General features: G+C 44.7%; 1 protein-coding gene across 8 annotated transcripts in view; it reads right to left on the bottom strand.

Annotated features, from left to right (window-relative positions):
- Nucleotides 1-1,512: 1,512 nt before the first annotated feature.
- UNK (unk zinc finger) overlaps nucleotides 1,513-19,782 on the bottom strand; it is a 42,639-nt gene continuing 24,369 nt past the window's right edge. Inside the window, exons 6-17 of one of the 8 annotated variants that reach the window (XM_074555122.1) lie at nucleotides 19,610-19,727; nucleotides 18,581-18,665; nucleotides 16,668-16,810; nucleotides 15,358-15,405; nucleotides 14,296-14,496; nucleotides 10,163-10,231; nucleotides 9,339-9,513; nucleotides 8,103-8,204; nucleotides 6,449-6,637; nucleotides 3,494-3,591; nucleotides 2,728-2,985; nucleotides 1,513-2,394 (exon numbers count right to left, since the gene is read on the bottom strand). In XM_074555122.1, the coding sequence (XP_074411223.1) occupies nucleotides 2,239-2,394; nucleotides 2,728-2,985; nucleotides 3,494-3,591; nucleotides 6,449-6,637; nucleotides 8,103-8,204; nucleotides 9,339-9,513; nucleotides 10,163-10,231; nucleotides 14,296-14,496; nucleotides 15,358-15,405; nucleotides 16,668-16,810; nucleotides 18,581-18,665; nucleotides 19,610-19,727 (1,642 nt within the window). In that variant the 3' untranslated portion in view covers nucleotides 1,513-2,238. Of the gene's footprint in view, nucleotides 2,395-2,727; nucleotides 2,986-3,493; nucleotides 3,676-6,448; nucleotides 6,638-8,102; nucleotides 8,205-9,338; nucleotides 9,514-10,162; nucleotides 10,232-14,295; nucleotides 14,497-15,357; nucleotides 15,406-16,667; nucleotides 16,811-18,580; nucleotides 18,666-19,609; nucleotides 19,728-19,782 lie in introns of all 8 variants that reach the window. The other 7 variants (XM_074555120.1, XM_074555125.1, XM_074555127.1 and 4 more) reach the window with 7 other exon arrangements.

The raw sequence follows: 19,782 nt of genomic DNA, 5'->3' as shown, positions 1-19,782 counted from the left end.
GTCCTTCAGTATAAGTTTTAAAACAGAGAAACTGTTTTACTCAAAAGGGAAAAACACATTTTCTCTGGCCTGGAATTTTTCCTTGTAACTCAGGGAAAGTGGGGGCAAAGAGCTCTTTGCCCTAAACCCTCCCCAAGTCCTGCATCACCCTGTGACTGTCCCAGAGACAGCCCAGGCTGCCCTCAGGGGACAAGCTCCACGGGGAGGGATTCCCTGCTGGAATCACAGAGCTGCTGCTGGACACATCTGGAAAAAGAGGGTTGGCAAAAGGCAGCATCACCCCTGAGCAGCCCCTGGGGAGGCAGAGGAGCAGAGAAACCCCCACGCTCATAAAAAGTGTTACAAACCATAGCCAAAAACAGGCTGATCAGCTCTGCTGCTTATAAATATTAAAGATCTGATTCAAGAGTTTATTTCCTATGATTTAAGTTAGTTACAAAAAAAAAAAAAACTTTTTAGTAAATTTTTTTTTTCTTAATTGGGCTTTTTCCTCCTCCTCCCCTCCCACTTTAATTTTTTTTTTAATTTTTTATTTTTCCTAAAAAAAAGAGAAATGTTCATGTATTTTAATAAAAGGTCTTTCTTTAAGATCAGACCAAGGCAGATGTGCTGCCCCATGGCACAGACATTCAAAGGCTATAACCAAACAACATAGCCACAATAGTCACTCAACAGTGTCTCTCCATTAAAAAAATTAAAAAACCTGATGCTAGTTACAATAAAATACACATGGAAAAAAAGCATTTTTACCAAAAAACCCAAAAACAAGTTAATGGGAAAACATAAAAAAGAACTACACAGAGCTGCACTTAAGAGATCATCTGGGAATGCATATTAACCCCTTCCATGGAGAGGAAAGGTGGAATTATGGAAACAAACCTAATTATGTGTTTGTATTAAATATGAAGCTTTCTGAGAGGCTCTGGTAAAAATTCAGTTTTCCTACAATAGTGGGCTGCTGGAGGTTCCAGTGCTTTTCCAGGTCATGGAGGGGCAGCACAGGAGCATCCCTGTGCCAAATAAAAATGTTTAATCAACTGAGTGGCCTTTTGGTTGAGATCCCAGCAGGTTACTGCAATCCACCTGATGTAAAAATCCAATGGACATGCTGGTAAGGAAAGTCACAGGAAAGCTCAGCTGCTGGGCAGGTCTGAGCTGGTGGCATTTCTCTGTCCTGCTGGACTATTTCTGTCACCACACATCTCCAGCACCAGGGTTTCTGGAGCCAGCAATCCACAAACCACCCCTGAGCTGCTGACACAGGCAACAAAAATGTCCTCAGCCTACCTGGAATTGGTTCATGCACTTCAGCAGTGACTACGAATCAGGTCCCTGTGGCTAAAACAAAACTGATCTGGTCTGAAACAGTAAAAAGTCTCTAAACAGCCACCAGACAAAGGGGTGCCTGGAGAGAACTGACCTCTGCATCCAAATTTCCTTCATAAAGGGCTTTGGCTCACCCAAGGGCAATACTTCTAAGGCTGCTCAGACCTGGAACATGTTGGCTGCATCAGCAGTGAACACTGGTCACTGAATTTTGGGGCTTGGCTTGCTCTAGGTCCAATAGAAATTTTTTTTTCCCTCTTTTCTTCTTTTCATACAAATATACAAAGAGTGTAAAAAAATTTAAAAAGTGAACTTTGCTGATGAAATGCCAGACAAAGTTCCTGCACATTCAGAGATGGGCAGTGTGAGGCTCTCCAGGCAGGAGCCTGGCAGAGCTCCCATCAGGGGGGACGGCTTTAACCAAGCTGGGTCAGTGAAAGAGCAGGGGGACCGAAGGCATGAGCAAGTCATTTCAAACCACCTCGATCCTCCCCGTGATCTCAACTCTTCCTCTGGAAAGCACGTGGAAGCCCCTCTTGCCCACTCTAAGTCCTTCTGGAAATAGTCAAAAATTTGTTATCACCTAAATAGAAAAGAGGAGAAACACAGACTCTTTGCAAATGGCCCTTTGATCTGTATTAAAAACAGCTCTCAAAGTTCATCAAGAGTTAGAATTAGTGGGGCACGGGTGAGGGGCAGTTTAGATACGGGATGTAAAATATTAAAAAGTGCTCTGCAACTAATTTTCTGTTTTCATGTGTGCATGTGCGTGTGTGTGCACGTCCCTACAGGTGCACAGCCACGCCCATGCACACACATATATACATATATATATATACACATACATATATATGTACGTATGTATAAAGTTAAAAAGTTCTCTAGGATATGCTCAGGAGTGTCCCTGGAAGGTCACGACTGCAGAGAGTGGGGCCTGTTGGGGTGGCAGATGGGGCACTCGCCCTCCTCAGCGCACGTCTCGCACAGCACCGCGTGTTGGCACGGCAGCACCACCCGGTTCTCCTCCTGACACTTAAGGCATTTCACTGACTGCATCTGAAATACTGCCTGCAAGAGAGGGGACAGGGCACAGCGTCAGTGTCACACACAGGGCAGGGAGGCCTTGCAGCTCTCTGCCCTGCTCATCTCCTCAAGCAAAAGGGAAGCAGCACAGCACGATGCCTTTCAGGACCATTAGGATCAGCAGAGCAGCTTTGATTGATTTACACTCTGTACTTCAGGCACAAAGAAGATGGAGTTATCTTCCTGTGAGCCAGCTAGAGCTCACTTTGACTACATCTACCTGGAATCAGGCTTCTGATTTCTGTGTCTAATAGAGAAAAGAGGAAAAGCTGTGACCTGTAGGAGCAGAGCCTTGCCCTGCCAGGCCCTGGCACTCACCTTGTCCACTTTCTCCAGGTTTGCCCGCAGCTGTTTCTGCAGGGTGTAGAGCGACGAGAGCGAGAGCGTCTCCAGGTCAGAGAAGGAGCGCAGGAACTGCGGGTCCTGCCCGGTGTGGATCCTCTCCAGCTCCTCCTGCAGTTTCTTCACTTGCAGCTCCAAGGCTTCCCTCTGCTCCCGGGCCAGTTCACATTCCATGTTAGCTGTGTTGGCGCGATCATTTGCTTCCTCTGCCTCCTTTTTCCAAGCATCACAAGCCTGCAAGTCCCAACCAAAGAGGGTAAAAGAAGCAGTCTGAAAACTTGGTCTGTCTCCAAAGAGAAATCCAGGCAAAATTATCAATTTCCATACACTCCCCACACCAGTTCTGACCAATCTGGCCTGTTCCCAAATTCTGAAACATGTTTGGAGCCTTACTTCAAGGCATTGCTCATTCCACATATCCCATCTGCTTGGGCTGTGGCTCTACTCATCTGGCTCACAGCATTCAGGGGATGAACTCTGCATACTGATAAATTATTGGGATCAAAGGTCTGAGAGACTGTCCAACACTTCAGGGCATCTGTTGTGACATCTGGCCTTGCAATTCCAGCACCTGAACACACCAGGCCAAGCAATTTGGTGATTTCCAAGGGAGAGGAAAGAATGCTGAGAACCTGTAAAGCCTACAGCTCTGTCCATCACCTCCATGTCCACAGCGAGCCTGTTGAAAGGCTGACACCCTCCACTCCTTTACACTCCCTAATCCCAGGATTTGCCCAAGTACCTGCTTGGCTTGTTTCCAAGACTCTTCCCACTGCTTTATTGTGCCGTTGGCCTCATCCAGTTCCTGTCGCAGCCGTGCCATCTCCGCAGCACCTGGACCTGACAGAAATGCAGGTGAGGTACTGGGCGAAAAACTCCCCGAAGCAAAGTGTTCCCATATGCTGCTGTTCATCCCATTTAAACCTGTTTCACAGGGAAATAGAGAGGGTTATGTCACAGGTGCTGGCAATTTCCCCATTTCCTCCCTAACCCTGTGAAATCCAGGATTCATAAATGTGCAAATAGGATAAAAAGTTCATCTTAAGAATTAGTTTCATCTCCCTGCACCCAGAGTCCATCATAGAGGGACTTTATAGGGAAATTTCACACCATTAAGCCTCATTTTTAGTGATGCAGGGAGGAACCATGACACTGAGTGGAGGCAACTCTTGAATCAATCAGGCTGTTTTCAGAAGCAGCACTTTTACAGCAGAGCTGTCAGCTTGAATGCCCCTTCTTTCAGGGGAACCCCTGACTGGCTTCTACCTCCCAATTTTCAGTGCAGCACTGCCACCAGAGCTGGTTCACAGAGCCCAGGTGGTGCTTCCTCCCACCCTACACCCTAAGAAACTTCTGCTTTTGTCTCCTCAGTGTGGGGCTGGGAAAAGGAGCTTCACTTCCAAACAGTGTCACAAAAATGCTCCAAGTCATTGCTGTTTCCATACACAAGGAACAGAACTGGAAAATCCTGTTTATAAACAAGTAGAGACAATAGTATCTGATTCTGCTTCATCCTCTGCAGAGTTCTAGCACTGAGCTAGTGAGCAGCATCAAAGAAAACTAATCAGCCATTTCCCTACTTTAGCTTGTTCAAATAAACTCTCTTTTCAGGAAGAAATTCAAGGCTTAGAAGACAAAGGAATAGCAAATCAGTTGTAGACAAAACTGGCTATTTTTCCAGAGTCCAGTACTCTTTCCATAACTTTCACTTAAGGTAGATATCCACACTTTGCACTCAGGAGAAAACTAGCAGGAAAAGGTAATATTGAGACAGAGTGTGGACTCTCACCCACACAGTTTGCTCCAGTTTGATGTTGGAGCCATTTTCATGCAGTGTGCTCACCAATGGCTGGGAATATTCCTAAATCGAGCTGCAGTCGATAATTCTGATCTCACAGCAGCTAAACTGTGCCTGCAGTGAACCCTGGATCAACAGGCTCTCACTGAGGGCTATCCCAGCACCACTGACTTCCCAGCCAAGACACAAATAGTGACAAAACTGTCTTCTCCAAGGGCTTAGGCACATGAACTCATTCAGCAGAGCAGCAAGGGATCTTTGCTGGCTCAGGCCACTTACCACAGATCCATTTCAGCTGCTCTGAAGGGTGCTCAGATGAAAGCAAGAAGTTTTAATGGAATCCCAACTCACATTTTATTTTTCAAACCTCAGTTTTCTTGAATGGGAATCCAGCATTAAGCAGAATGCTGGCAAGCCACAAATTCTGCCACAGTGCTGACCAGGCTGATCTTGTAATTTGTTTTAACTCCCTCTTTCCATCTGCTGTTCTCATTTCACATTTGGGCAGAAAAGCCTTCTCTGCACATTTTGCACCTAGCACAGTGGAAACCAGCCCAGAACTAGGTATTTTTAACTTAATTTCAATACAAATAAGTGATAACTACACACTTGACATGTTATGTGCACTCACTAAGTTAAATGGAACAGATGACTGCTAACTGCTAAGATACTATTTAAATATCTTCTCAAAACCCCAGCAAAGGATTTGTAGTGTTTATGGAAAAATATCTTTTATAAATAAATTATTTAAATGCATTTGTGAATTTCCTGCAATTTCTGGCTTTTTATTTATATAAATATACAGTCAAGATAAACATAACTAATTTCTTCTGAAACAGCAATTTTTCTTTTCCTTACAAAAACTGGGACAAACAGCCAGCCTCAACCTAATTAAGAGCAGAGATGGCCTCTGATGTCTTTTATTACAGTAATTGTAAAAGCTGTTAAAGCCTAACAAGCAGCAATGGTAAGCATGGAAGCATGGGCTTGGGCTGTGCAAACAAGGGATGCAGTTACACAGATAAGTGCATGCAGAAATAGCTTACACAAGCATATAATAATTTTATTAGGTTAAGCTGAATATTAAAGATGAAAGTGTATCTCAGATTTTAAGAGGCATTTATGTCTAGCATCAATAGAGAGAATTAATATTTACTCTTACAAACAGAAATGAGCTGAACTGGTGTCCCTGTAGCCTGGAGGCCAAACAGTTTTATTTCTCAAGGTAATCCCATGTCTTGATAATAAAACAAGACATATAGATTTGTCTGCTAAATTCCCTGTTCTTCCTGATACAGCTGAAGCTCCAAAGTAATTTCTCTTCCTTCAGTCTCTCATGCAGGAGAAACACCCTTGAGGAGGGGAAGGAGCAAAGGGGACAAAACTGAAACACTTTTTGGAAAGTCCACACTGCAGAACTGGTGCAGTGTCAAACAGGAGGAAAAGTTCCAGGGGGCCAGGCCTGCTCTGGAGCTCCCAGAAGCCAATCTGGCCCACAAGCAGTACCAAGGGCAAACTGCAATCCCTACCTAAACTAAGCTAAGCTGAGCTGAGCACCCAGCTCTGAGTTTTATATGAAATCTCAGCCAAGCACCACTTTGCTGGTGCTGGAAAAGGCAGAGCTGTTTTCCCTGAAAGGAATCATCAAAGCAAGGCAATTAACCTATCTGCCCCTCTTTCCCAGCCTAGAAACAAGGGAAATAGAGGGAATTGCTCCCTTGTTCATGAGGCATTAGCTGACTTTTGGTGAAACAGCTTCTAGTCCCATTGCTGTTCTCATGGGAAGAAGAGATTCATGGCAGCAGTGAAATAACACATTGAAATTAAAGCCAACTGAAAAGAAAATACTTACATGGCACAGACAGGCATGTACATGGGACACACACACTGTGCATTTACCTAATGATCCATGAGAAGCTGATGTCCCCAGGAAAGTGTTTTCTGACTGGCTTAAGTGTCCCTGGGGCTGATGGAGGAAATGCGATGAGAGGCTGACCGGTGGAGAAGGAGAGGCGGAGTGAAAGGAGGCAGAGCTTCCAAGGGACCCGGGGATATTTACAGGAGCAGAACTTTGCAGCAAACTCCCACCTGGACAAAGAACACACAGAGAGGATGGCTATGTATGACCATGAGGTGTGGACACAGGCAGGAGTTCAGAGCAGGAGGTGTCAGGTTCCCTTTCTCCTCCCTGAGCCCCTCGGGATTCCCTCCACTTCTCCTGAGGTTTCATTCCCCTCTCAGCCTTTAAGAGGAGCACTGAAGCTGCCATCCCATGACCCACATAGGTTAAGACCCTCCACAATTCAATGGATTACTCTTTCAGTGGCCAAAGGAACAAAAGGTTTTCTGAGCAGAGCTCGGTCCCTGTCAGTCTAGAGAAGATGAATTTGGTATCTGGTGAAATACTTTGTCACGAAAAATTCACTTCTAAAACATGTGCCTCTGCCTTTATACTTCCAAACAACCTGTAGTGAGAAGACCACCATGATCTCAACACTAAAAACCAGTGACTAGCTGTAGTTACACATACCTGAGTGCCTGGATCTATCAGTAATAAAAAACCCCAAATAAACAAAAGCCTAACCACAAAGGACATCACCTTCCACCAGAGGTTGTTGTGCCTGCCACTCACAGATTTAGGGAGATCTCAGCCCTGCTCTCTCCTCATCTATGTCCCTCCTTAGATCACCAGGTATCACCCAGGCCTGATGTGAAGAGAGGGAGAAGGGGAGGATCCCTAAGGCACTGCAGGGGGGAGCAGCAGCAGCCAGGGACAGTAAACCTCCAACAGGCTCCAATCTTTGCCAGGGAAGTGGAAGTAATTTTCTTTCCACAGGTCCTTTCCTACCTCAATACAGCTCCAGGCAGTGCAGTTCCCTTGGAAACCTTCAGACAACCAATTAGCTCCTGTTCAAACAACTGCTTTACACAGCAAGGGCAGCCAGAAACTACAACCACTTCCAAAACAGTTATGAGATGTTTCTTTTTTCCCTGGACACCCATCAGAGACAGGCAGAAGAGGCCTTAGCCTCCCTCCATGTATCAAAATGAGACAGACATTACAGGAACCAAATCAGCAGACCATGATGACACTCTGACAGATGGATGGCATTACCAGGTCAGTGAGTTTCCTGTTACAGCTAGGGAGAGTTTTCTGCTTAAGATGCAAATTGTTATAATTTAGCCTGATTTGAAATGCATTAGATGCTTTCTGGAGTCCACTTACACATTCAAAAAAAGAAAAAAAAAAGGAAAAAAAAAAAGGAAAAAAAGGACAAAAAAAGGAAAAAAAAAAAATCAGGCAAGTCCCATTCAGTCTCAAGAAACATCCCCAAGACAGCTGGGCCCAATGGCAACAGCTCAGCTCTGCTAGTCAGTAAGGGCAAGCTCTCACTTCAAAGATGCTCAGGGGTTGCCAGAGTTTGTTGTAATTGCTGTTTTAACCAATGTCATTTTGGGACTGGTTTTAGAGCTTGGTTGGGCTGGCTCCACTGAGGTGACTGGGCAACACTGCTTGGCAGAAGATAAAGAAAGCTCTGTTGCTTTCATGTACCTATCATGATGCCACTCGTGTGGGGCACTGTGCTGCTGTCAAATGTCTTCTCCAGGGCAGCCACTCCGAATTCATTCAGGTCCAGGTCATCCAAGGCAGACTCTGCCAGACACAGAGGTACCAATTATGTTATAAAGGACCAACAACTTCAAGAGATAGGATGGCCCAAAGAGCCTACATGCAGAGGAGCCTGTGCTTGCTACCTCTCAGGGCCCTACTCTCCATCCTGTTCTGGTTTGGCAGAAGTGTCATGGGCAGCTTTTCAGTTCAGGTTCTTGAACCTGACCTGCTTCTTTTTGTCTTAAGTATTCTCAAAGGGTATATGAAAACAAAAATCTGATTAATTAACAGCAGATCCCATAAGTCTTCCCCAAACTGCTCTTTTAAGTCTATCCCTTATGTACAGGAACACTGCCTTATGGCATGTCTGGGTCTGGTTTGTGCTCTGTCCCTGCTTTCCTGAAAAGCCACTTGGAAAAGAAATACCAGGAGAAGGGAACACTTAAAAAACATCTCTGAGGTTCTCATATTGGGTAAAATAAAGCTTATTAATGCCTGAAACTGTTATATCTATTTGAACATGCCTCATCACTAATGATGATCAATATAATTCCATCCCACACATGCCCACTCATTTCTATTATTATTTTTAACAAATTAGTGAGATCACCTCAGAAACGTCACATTTAATTAAAAAAAGGAAAAAAAAAAGAAAAAAAAAGGAAGAAGAAAAACAGGTGACCAAAAAGCCTGTGCCTATCTAAGAGTGACTCCACTCTCTGGACTCTCCTGTTTTCCTTTCTCTTACAGCCTCTGTCCTACACTCCACAAAGGGCAAAGTCCTTACAATCTCCCTGGTGGTAGCTCTGGCTATAAAATTCTCATTTAGAACTGAGGGGTTGTAACTGTGGAAAATGCCCCTGTGATTTCCTGCCTAGTCCAAGACCTCTTTGTCACTTTGACAAAGCTAAAGCTAAGGCCCTTTTACACCATGTGACATTCTGAGTGAGTGGCTCAGAGGCCTTCAGTTGGTCCCGTGGGTGAATTTCATCCCAAATGACCTGCAGGGAACATCAGACGTGTCACAGTCACAGAACAAGCTCCAGCAATCTGCCAGCACTGACAGACACGGAAATCTGGAGGTCACTGCAACACCCAGGTTACTCCAAGCCTCATTCCTGGAGATCCATGGCTGAGGAAGCCCTAAACTGTCAGAAGTGAAAAAGGCAAAGTTACCTATGACAGACTCAACGGTGTCACTGGTTGGGTAGAAGGGAAGGGCATTGGCATTCATGCCTGGGATGCTGCTGGTGCCGGCGGGGCTCGGGGGGGTTGCAGCCAGACTGGAGGTGATGCTAGAGGAGATGCTGGATGTCAGTGGGCTCCCCACTGGGAGAATGCCCAGGATGTCCTGCAACAAGAGCGTGGAAAGCAAAAGAGGTAGGAAATAAAACATCTTTCTAGAACAAGCCCTTCGGAAACGTGCAGGAAGGAGGCAAATGCCAGCAGCAAACCTGTTTCCTGCCTGCTTCCAACCTGACAGATGGCTACTGCTGCCACTGGGCTGGGGGTGGGGAGAGATTAACAGCTTTTCTTTAATTTCTGTCGACTGTTCTCCATTCTGTGGCCCCCCTCCCCTCCCCAGTGCTCTAAACATCTCTCAGGCTGCCCCAGAATTAACTCCTGTGACCCACAGGTTGCATGCAATCACAGCCATGGGCCACACAATCACTCACTCAGACTTAGTTCAGCACACGACTTAGAACCTGATATTAAATTCCCTTTGCCAAATCCTTGAACTTAGATGACTCCAGAGATCCATCCCAGCTCAATTTTCTGTAATTTGAAGACTCTTCTGCACAGTCCAGCCCTATGAATCTACCCTGAATTCACTCAGGTCTAACTACTCCCAAATAACACCTCCAGCAAATCATCCCATCTTCATAAAGTAATCCCTCCAGCTGAGCATCCCTAATGGTGTCTGGACTGTTATTTACTCCCTGCAGAGCTGTCTGGATGCACAGATCTCTCTGTGGTGCTGGAAGCCCTGAGTTCCATACCTGTTTGGGCTGTAACAAAGGTTGCTCCTGGCTCCTGTGTTCCAGGGAATGGGACTTCATTTTTGCTTGCTGCAGTAAAGAAACAAAACAAATGATAAGCAGAGAGATTATTTAGCAAAATTACAAATGGCTGGCTGCTGGCTTTGGAGAGGCCATGGGAAACACAGTCCACCCCTCTCTTGGGCTGCCCAAGGCACTGCAGAATTAGGGGAGAGGAAAAGCACAGCAAACTGGAAACATTCCAAGTTGTTTGCTTTCTGTATAGCAAGGCATCACCCCCAGAGTTATGCAGAGACTTGTCACAGTGACATTTGCCTTTAATGCTGCTGTAAGACCCCTGCTAGCACAAAGCACATCCTAAGAACCACGATCAAAACCAAATTATTTTGCCTTGCTATAACTAACTCATCACCCTTACTGCATCTAACACCCAGAAAGGGCCAGAAATGGTGGGAGGCACACTGCATTGTTCAATTATGCAAATATTTTTCAGTTTGGGGAAAATAAAAGTATGTAGATTATGTTTTCCCTCAAACCTTTCCAGCTCCCAGCTAGGACTGGGAGTAAAACACAGTGATAACTAACCAATTTTCAAAGCAACATCATCAAACTAACTTTACAAAAACATCCTCACCTCATCCATTAACATAAGAGCTCAAAGTTAGAAAACATAAGTGAGGCCAAGGCTGTCTGGAATTGCAAAACTGCATGAATGCCAATTTAGAATCCCACTATCCAGGCTAAAAACTCAGCTTAAGGTGCTTTCAGCATTATATCTTTATGGATATCAACTCTCTTGCCTTGCAACATCAGTCAGTTCTGCTGGGATTCAGCTGGGAAGTGGCCTCAGGAGTCTGTCAGTCTGTCTGCAGGCCTTGCTCCCTTTCTCCCATGCTGTGACATGGCACAGGAGATCAATCCCACCCTCTGGGCACACAGAGGCAGCAAAAAAGTGCTGGGAGTCAGCCCTGCCTGTTCACTCACTCCCCAACCCCCCAGTGTGAAACACAGACGTGTCCCAGCCATAAAGCAAGCCTGCTTTCTAGCCCAAATCCATCTCTGCAGGAAACTGAGGCATGATGTGCATGAGGCACCACCCTGAGCTAAGTGACAGCCCTTGGTTCTTGGCTGAACAATCTCATGCCAAAGATAAATGAGTGCTGGGGAGGGGTGACGTAACCAGACAGGCAAAAGAGCAGAGCAGGAATTCCTCCCTTGCTTTTACTTCATTAAATCATTTTCTCTGCTCAGCTCTATGCCTGTGGGCAGCCAGAGAGCTCACAGGCTGCCAGACAGGCAGGGAGATGGACACAAGGTGCTCCTGCAGTGTTCTCTCACACCTCCCTGAGCACGTTCACAACACAGGAGCCCACGATGGGCTGGCTCTGCTCTCTGAGTGCCTCTGTGAGTGTCTGATAAGGCTGCTGCTGCATCAGCCAGCCCAGCCCTGCCCTGTCTGACACTCTGAACACCAAATGTGCCATCTCACACGTCAGCAGCAGCGAGGGGAGGGCACACAGGCAGCCGTGCCCCCACCGAGAGCCTTCCTGCCAGCCTGGGGAGCTGCCTCTGCTGCAGTTAGGCTTACTGGAAGTGCTTTTTTTTTTCCTTTAAGGAGGAGAAAAAGACATTTCCAAGTCAGCCCCAACTCCCAATAGCTGGAATTCACACAACACAAGGGAAAAATAGAGCAAACAAAATGTCACCACTAAGGCAGTCTCCTTTAGCTCTGAATAACATTAGAAAGGGCACACATTGAGACAGACATTCAAAGGAGAGGCTGAAATTCTCCAGCTCCCTCTGTTGCAGTCAGGGAAGAGAACAAGGTACATAAATTGAGTGAAACTAAATGTTTTCTGACCAGCATGGAACAAACCTACTGTGCCGTGTCTCAAGACTTGGGAACACCTCCTGGTTGTGGCATTCAAGTCCTTCCAGTGCAGCCAGCATTTTTCCAGCTTGCTAAATCTTCTGGGACTTGGGAAAAGTATTTTTAGCTTTAACTGCTGGCTCAGCCTTACCATAAACTATGTGGAATCTATTAAGACTGAAGGTGCATTTTTCATTCTAATGAGATAGCAACTATTTGTATAAATTCTACAGGGGGAAAATGACAAGGCCATTGCAGAACTGAGCCAGGGTGTCTCCTCACACAGGAGCTGACAAAGTTAAATGCCTCATTATTGATCTAATTTACAGGGTATTTGAGAATCTCTGGTGCTCACTGCAGCCAAAGGGAATTACAGTAGAATTTAAAAAGTAAGTAATTATAGATTAAAGTAAAATTAAATCAGGACACTTATGAGACACCTAATCTTGTGTGTAGAAGCCTAGCACAAGGCAACTGTGATTACTTCTGTCTATACCTTAATAGCTATTTATTCCTGTTTAACACAGGTTTTGCTTAATTAAAGCACACAATTAAGCAGTTATGTGAATACAGTATCTTTGTAGCACAGCTCTGACTCCAGATACAAATGCTCATCATCTGGCCCTCCTTTTACAAGTCCTATTCATGCTCCATCCCTTTTCTCCTTGGCTTAGGCTTGCTGCCCATTTTCTCCAAAGCAGGGCCTCCTTGGCACCCTGCCCCTGCTGGCAGCAGCCAGGGGTTCTCTCAGTCCTCCAGCTCTGGGTTCTCTCCTCCTTTGCAGCACAGGCCACAGAGAAGGAGGACATGTTTTTCCTTTTGTTTCTAAACAACTGTTACAAGCTGCTGTGCCTGCAAGAAGTGCCAAGATCACAGCATGCTCTGCTCTTTGCCCCCAAAGATGTGTTGCAGCAATTTGCAGTTTCCTAAGGCACATCCCCCCTAGGCCAGACAAAGGGAGCATTGATAAGAGAGCACACATGCATATAGCTTAATCTGGATTTGTCACTGCATCATTTTAATTAGACTAAACAGTACTCAAGTCTGGCCCTACTGCAAAGCTTGGCCATATTTTCCCAAAGTCATAAAAATAAATAAAACCCATGGAGTCTGCTGCTAAATTCAACTACTTTATGCAAGACCTTGTCTGGACAGGATATTTCCACAGTTTTCTCACAGCAGTACACGCTCATTAAGACTGACTTCTTTAATGTCACAGACCAAAGTGAAAACATGGCCAGGCTGAAAGCAGCACTTCTTGTCCTCTCTGTTCTCAGGCAACACAGACCTGGTATTCTTATGCCTTTTTATACTCTTGTCCAAAAGAACTTGCAGGAGATACATTTGCAGGCACCTCCTCATACAAGGAGCTATTCCCCCCTCCCCCTAAATCAAGATAAAATTACAAACCCAGTGAGAAATAAAAACTGAAACAAAAACCCAAGCTCTGGGTTGGGCTCAGGTTGGAAGGGGTGGTGCAGAGAAATTATTAATTGTAACACCAAGAAAGGAAATTCACAGCAAGAAACTGAGTGTGGCAAAAGAGCTGGAGAGATTGTTCCAAGCCTAGGGAGCAGCATGAATAAAGCACAACACCAGGAAGAAGTAAGGCAAGAGTGGGATATCCAAAAGGGATAAGAGGGAATGTCATTAAGAGATGTGGGTTGGGTAATATTCAGAGGATTCTTCAAATAAGAATGAGGAGTTCTAATTTAATACAGAAGGCACAGGACAGAGTCAAGGATCAGAATGATACAGCCACAGAAGCAAGAGACAACTAACATGACATCTTCTGACACCAGAGGAATGGTGAACAGAGGACAAACCAAGTGATGGAGATCAAGGTAAGAGTTTGGAGTGGAAAGACAGAAAGAAGGATGAGTTTCCATGAGACAATACAGCAAAAGACACAGCAACTCCTGGCAAGGACCTAGACATAGAAAAAGAAAGAGCAAGAAGTGATGTGGGAAGCTACCCTGGGTCAACACAGGACAGAAGTTGAGAGGGGTTAGGAAAACAAGCAGCAATTTGATTTCTACAGACTGGGTGTGTGATGGCAGCAAGGGAGACAAGACCAGATGTGAGATGGAAGAGGCTGGAAGGGAGACTGAAAACAAGAGCAGAGATCCAGAAGCTGCTCATACCAGAACAGTGCTTTCCCTCTTTTGTTCCAGCAGAAACAAAACCCCATTCAAGCTAGACTGGGCAATCTCTTATTCTTTCTCATCCCCCCCAACTCTTCCAGCCAATATTCCCCACTAACCTGGCATTTGAAACTCTTCAAATACTCGGCCCCAACCTGATCTTCTCGCTCAAACCCCGGTGCTTTCTTGTAGCTGCCAGCTGCTGTGACTGAGTCTGGAGGAAAACCAATGCTCTCCAAGCTGTGGGGCTTCCCAATGGCACCAGGAGGAGACCCACATATATTAGATGGGCTTCCAAGACTGCTGTTCCTACAAAGAATCTAACAGAGGGAACAAGGGTCAGGAAAGAACAGCCAGACAGCAGGAACTGCTCAAAGAGGCATCCATGGAAGGGCTCAGTCATGTCACTGTTTGTGGATTGATTTCACTGACAGCCAACACAACCATACAAGCTTCCAGTAAACACTCATTAAACAGACAGGAAAAAGCTCCACTGAATTTACACAGTCCCACAATTATGGTTTTATTGTTGTTACTTTGGAGTGCACTCTTGGAAAATCTAACCTACAGCTCTAGCGACATTTTTCTTCCTGAAGCCTCAGAGGTGACTGATCAGGTTCCCAAAATGACCACAAAACTCTTCCCTTCCCTTTCCTTAGGCTACAGTGGGTCCTGTCTGACTCTGGGTGGTGGTGTGGAACCTGGAAAGGTTCCACAACAGTCAGGCATATCTGAGCTATATGTAATACTCTGTTTTTTGCTTTCCAGTTGGAAATCTCAGAGTTTTAATGCAGACACAAGTCAGGTATCAACAGCTGCATTAAAAAACCCCAATGATTTCCAACACTTCCATTCTTTGGACTAATACCAGGGATCACAATCACATGCAACAAGGCTAGTTTTGCACTGTAGATGAAGCCACAGACAGCAGCAAAAGAAGTTGAGTTTTAGAGAATGTGTCCACCTGGATGAACACAAATTTCCCATTTCTCTGGGACAAATAATTATTAGCCTCCACTGGCAAGCACGACTGTGCTTCAGACATCACACATTCAAATGTGGAACAGTCTGGGCTGGCATTAGGGAAAAAAAAAAGGAGCAGCCTACAATGTTTTTATTTTATTTTTATACAGACATTCTGCTGTCCACGCTTCCCTACAGTCACAAAGATAACTACTCACTGTGGTGGAGGTGGGGCTAGTTGGCAGAGTTCCTGATTTATTCCACACCTACAGTACAAATACAAAACAGAACAGGCCACGTGAGGCTGGCTGCTACAGGGACCTTTTTCTCTGATTAATTCATCATGTAAAATGATCACCAGCAAAGCCATATTTGTTTGCAAGCTACATGCAGATGCCCTGTGGAGTGATGAAGTCATAGACAGACATGTGCTGCCATTTGGCACATATCCAAGGATTAGGAAAGACTGTTTAAAAGACTAAGAGCTTGTGATAGACAAGACCTAAACAGCCTAAAAGTAGATATCTTCAACTGCCCTGCAGTTTTCAGTGAATTTAAACAATACCTTCATAAGATGGAGGGGTTTTTATTGCTTTCCAGTGTTATTTAGTAAGAGACAATATTATGTCCAGACTTTTCAAGATGTGTTTGCAATTCTACCTGCAATCCAATTCAGGACAGCTATGAACTGCTAGATTGGCTCAAACACAGCTTCTCTTTTCAAAGAGAGGGAATAAAATAAAGCAGAGGTCCTAGATGAGTTCACCTCAGTCTGACCAGTTTCAAATGAGTTAAATTCATGTCACTGTACCTTCTCAAAACCTCGGCCAACCATTTGAAAAGGTTACACACCTTATCAAGTGCAGTACAAACAGGAAAGACTTAACAGAAAAAAAAGAAAAAGCTAAATAAAAACGTAGTCTAGCATTCCATGGGTTTCTAATCTGAATCTTGAGTATCTGTTCAACACTTAGACATCTCCTGTCTTGTATGGACAACTAACTGCCAACAATCTGGAGGCATTACTGAAACATATCCCAGAGTTTAGCTATCTCCAGAAGTACAAGAGGGAGGGAACGAAGGATATCCTATAATGCAACACACAATATGCACAGGCTAAGGCTCTGAGATTACATATGTAAACAAACTCAATTGTAGCTATGTACTTTAGAGGCTGTTGGCTCACAGCCCTCAATTATAGGTCGTGGAAGCTGAGCCCAATGTGTACCTCCAAACAGGAAGGAGTTGGGACTGCATGTGCGGATGTATTCCACTCTCCTGAAAGTACATCAACAAACCCTGCACAGAAAGGAAGGCCTGGGATTTTTATATGTGAGAGGACAATACTAAAGCCACTGAATGTATGTTCCAAAAAAACAGCTCCGTCTAAAAAGCATGGAGCTGAGAACTAGGAAAAAAATCTCGTATCCTCTGGGCTTTGGGATACTTTGCTTGGGAGAAAGAACAAAAACTCAGAGAAACACAGATTTACACAACATGGACAAGGCTTCTCCACAGGGCTACATACATTGCTAAGGTCTGGGGCATGAGGACTGGAAGGGCTGACTGGAACAGAGTCCCCAGCTGCTGAGGGCATGTACATCACAGGTGCTGTCTGCGTGGGGCTGGACACGGCCGAGGATTGCTGCAAATCTTCGCTGAGCGCCGGCTCTGCGGGAGACAAAGCACAGGGACACCCTCAGAGCTCAGCCATGGAGCACAAAACATCCAGGAACAAGGACACCCAATATTCCTGAGAGAAAAAATACTCTACTTATAAATGTAGGAGTGAGGAGGAACCTTACTTGGCTTGTTTGCTTATCTAATATTCCTCACGTTTTTGCTGTCATCACATCCACACTGTGCTGCTCGTTAATGCTGCTCCAAAATTATCTTCCCTGCATGAATTGTGTGTTATTCATTCAGCTCTCTTGAACTAAGCAGAGTTTCCTTCTTTGCTTGGCACAGAGTTGATGGGTGCATTATAATTAGCTGAGGGAGTTAAAGTTTCCATCTGCTCAGTACAAATCATTACCAAAAAAAAAGTGGCACTGGTTTGGAAGGTAGAGATGCTGTAGATTTGTAGGATTTACATCTAACACTCAGCATCTTCACAAAAACCATAGAACTGACACTACATCTATATTTCAATATCCTCTAAATGCTGGTTTCTTGCTATTAATCAGTAAAACTCAGGTTAAGAGCAGATATAATAAATGGACTCCTGTTATTTTAATTGCATTTGGCCTGTCCTTGTTGACCTTGTCAGAAGGACAAAAAGATACAAATCCATAAGACAGCACAAGAAATAACCAAGTTGGAATGACCTAAGTGCCACAGAATGTTACTCTAATTAATATAATATCAAGTGTAATAATCTTATTACGAGTAGGACATCCCCAAACAAAAATACTATATTATACCCAAGGAAGTTTGCTAAACACTGCTCCTTTATCAAGATTTCATTTTCTAAAGCTTGCTGGATCCCACTGTGTGGCTGCACTGCTGTGTTTTGGTCCATTACAGCCCACAGCTCCAGCTATAATTACTGCTTGTCAACAAGGCTTCCTATAAAAGGAACAGCACAACCTGTAGGGAATTTACTCTCCCCATTCCTTGTCAAAGGCAGCAATTACTAATTCCCTCATTTACAAAGGATAATCAAATAACAAAGAGATTTTCTCAAGGCCATGTAGTGAGTCAGTATCAGAACAAATCTAGTGAATAACCTGCTCTAATAATTGCAAATTCAGCAGTGAGATTGCAGAGCAGCCAATGAGGAGGAGCCCTAGGACAGGAACTAACCATTATTTATGAATGTTAGGACCACCTGTAGGTAGAACTTCCACAACCAAAACTGCATCACTAGTTTATAGTTGATTAAACTGAGGATTGAAATAATGCCCTATAAGTCAGGGAGCTATTGAGAAAAGAGGATTTGAGATAAAGCAGTAAAAAAAAAAGCTGCATATTTTTCTTTTCCAACCTGACTTAAAGACTTAAACTCTAAGCAAAACTTCACAAAGAATAAAATAGCTTTTTTTTTAAATTGATCAATAAATTATCTACAATCAGCAATTTTATCTTCAGCTTTTTAAGATATGACACTTGGCAATTTAGCTAGGTACAGTTTATCCATGTACAGAAAAGCAGCTTTCTCCATTTCCATCCTCCTGAACTGACACCAGAGAACTGAGCAGGAGAGAGGGAACAGAGGGAGATCCTTCAAGAGACAGAGCAGTGAGAGCTAAAGGCTGAGTCCTACAGGCCACCTACTGCCTCCAGCTCTGCCAACACCTCCCACACCAGCACAGTTTTACAGAAATCAAAGTTAACCCTTCACAGAAGCTCTGGTTTTGCAGCTGTACATTTAAATTCCCTTGGTCAGAAGCTTTCCATAGCTCAAACATGCAGGAAAAATGAGAGAAGTCGTTCACGTACGTTCTACGTGTGCAAAGGCACAGAAGGGTCCTCGGGGACAGCTGCCAGACTGCTGCATATCATTGCATTTGGTGGATTTGTAGATCTAAGGGTGGGAAAAAAAACAAACAAAACAAAACAAAAAAAAAAAAACCAAACAGAAATGAACAGAAAATAACAGCGACCACCAGGTACAGAAGTACTATGAAGAAATTTGACAGCAAGGTAGGGACACAGATAAGAGGTGCAAAGGCCAGCAGAGCTCAGGGTGACCATTTCAGTGCTTTGCTTCAAAGAAAGGAAAACCCACTATAGTTCTGGAAACACCCAAATATGCCCATGACAGCTAGACCTCACCCAGAGACCAACCCACCACACACCAGCTCACCCAAAGGGCACCATCTGCCATGAAGTCCCTCAGACTCACTGGAAGCTCCATGGACATTACAAATGGCAAAAGGTAGGAAACAGCTGACAGATGACAGCACAGAAAGTTGCAGCCACATGTTTGCAAGGAAAATAACAAACCATTGACAAGGACTGTAGCAAATGGGTAATTCCCTCTCCCCCCAGTTTGACAGGCGGTGACAATGGTTACTGTGCAGATACGGGCCCCACAAAGCTTTTCAACACTGTAACATGAAGCAGACTAGGAAAAGGTCTTAATTACACTTTCTGTAAGGATATTGGAATGCTCTGGGCATGCTCACAGCTAAGAGCTTGGTGGTGTTTAGTGCTATCAACATGAACCACAAACTCTTAGTCAAGGAAACAGATGCTGTTTGCTCACATGCAGACCCACATTGTGCTTTCCAAAGGATCCCCAAACCTGACCCTGCTCCTACACTTGAATTTTCCCCCACTTTTCTTACCTCCCATACAGTCTATTCTGTCAAGCAGCTGAATTGCAGCTTACTCCCAACATGCAGCTTCTCTGTATCCCAGGACCACAGTACAAGCAGCCCACACCCTCTCCCACCTGGCACAGTGATTTACTTTGTAAGACTGGAATGCTTTTGCTTTTCCAAGGGGAGTGAGGAGTTACTGTACCTCTGGGTGGAACTGCTGCTCTGTGCGAGTGTGGCAGTACTGGCAGGAGTCTCCATTTTCACACTTACTGGGATCTCCCCACTCGTCCCCGTGCTTCACACTGGGACACGGTGAAGATCTGTGCAAATAAGGAAGGAGGAGAAGGCATCAGACTCACAGGTGTGCTCTGAGCT

The sequence above is a fragment of the Zonotrichia albicollis genome, chromosome 19 (assembly GCF_047830755.1).
Source record: "Zonotrichia albicollis isolate bZonAlb1 chromosome 19, bZonAlb1.hap1, whole genome shotgun sequence".
NCBI lineage: Eukaryota > Metazoa > Chordata > Aves > Passeriformes > Passerellidae > Zonotrichia > Zonotrichia albicollis.
This window is presented reverse-complemented; position numbering and strand designations above follow the sequence as displayed.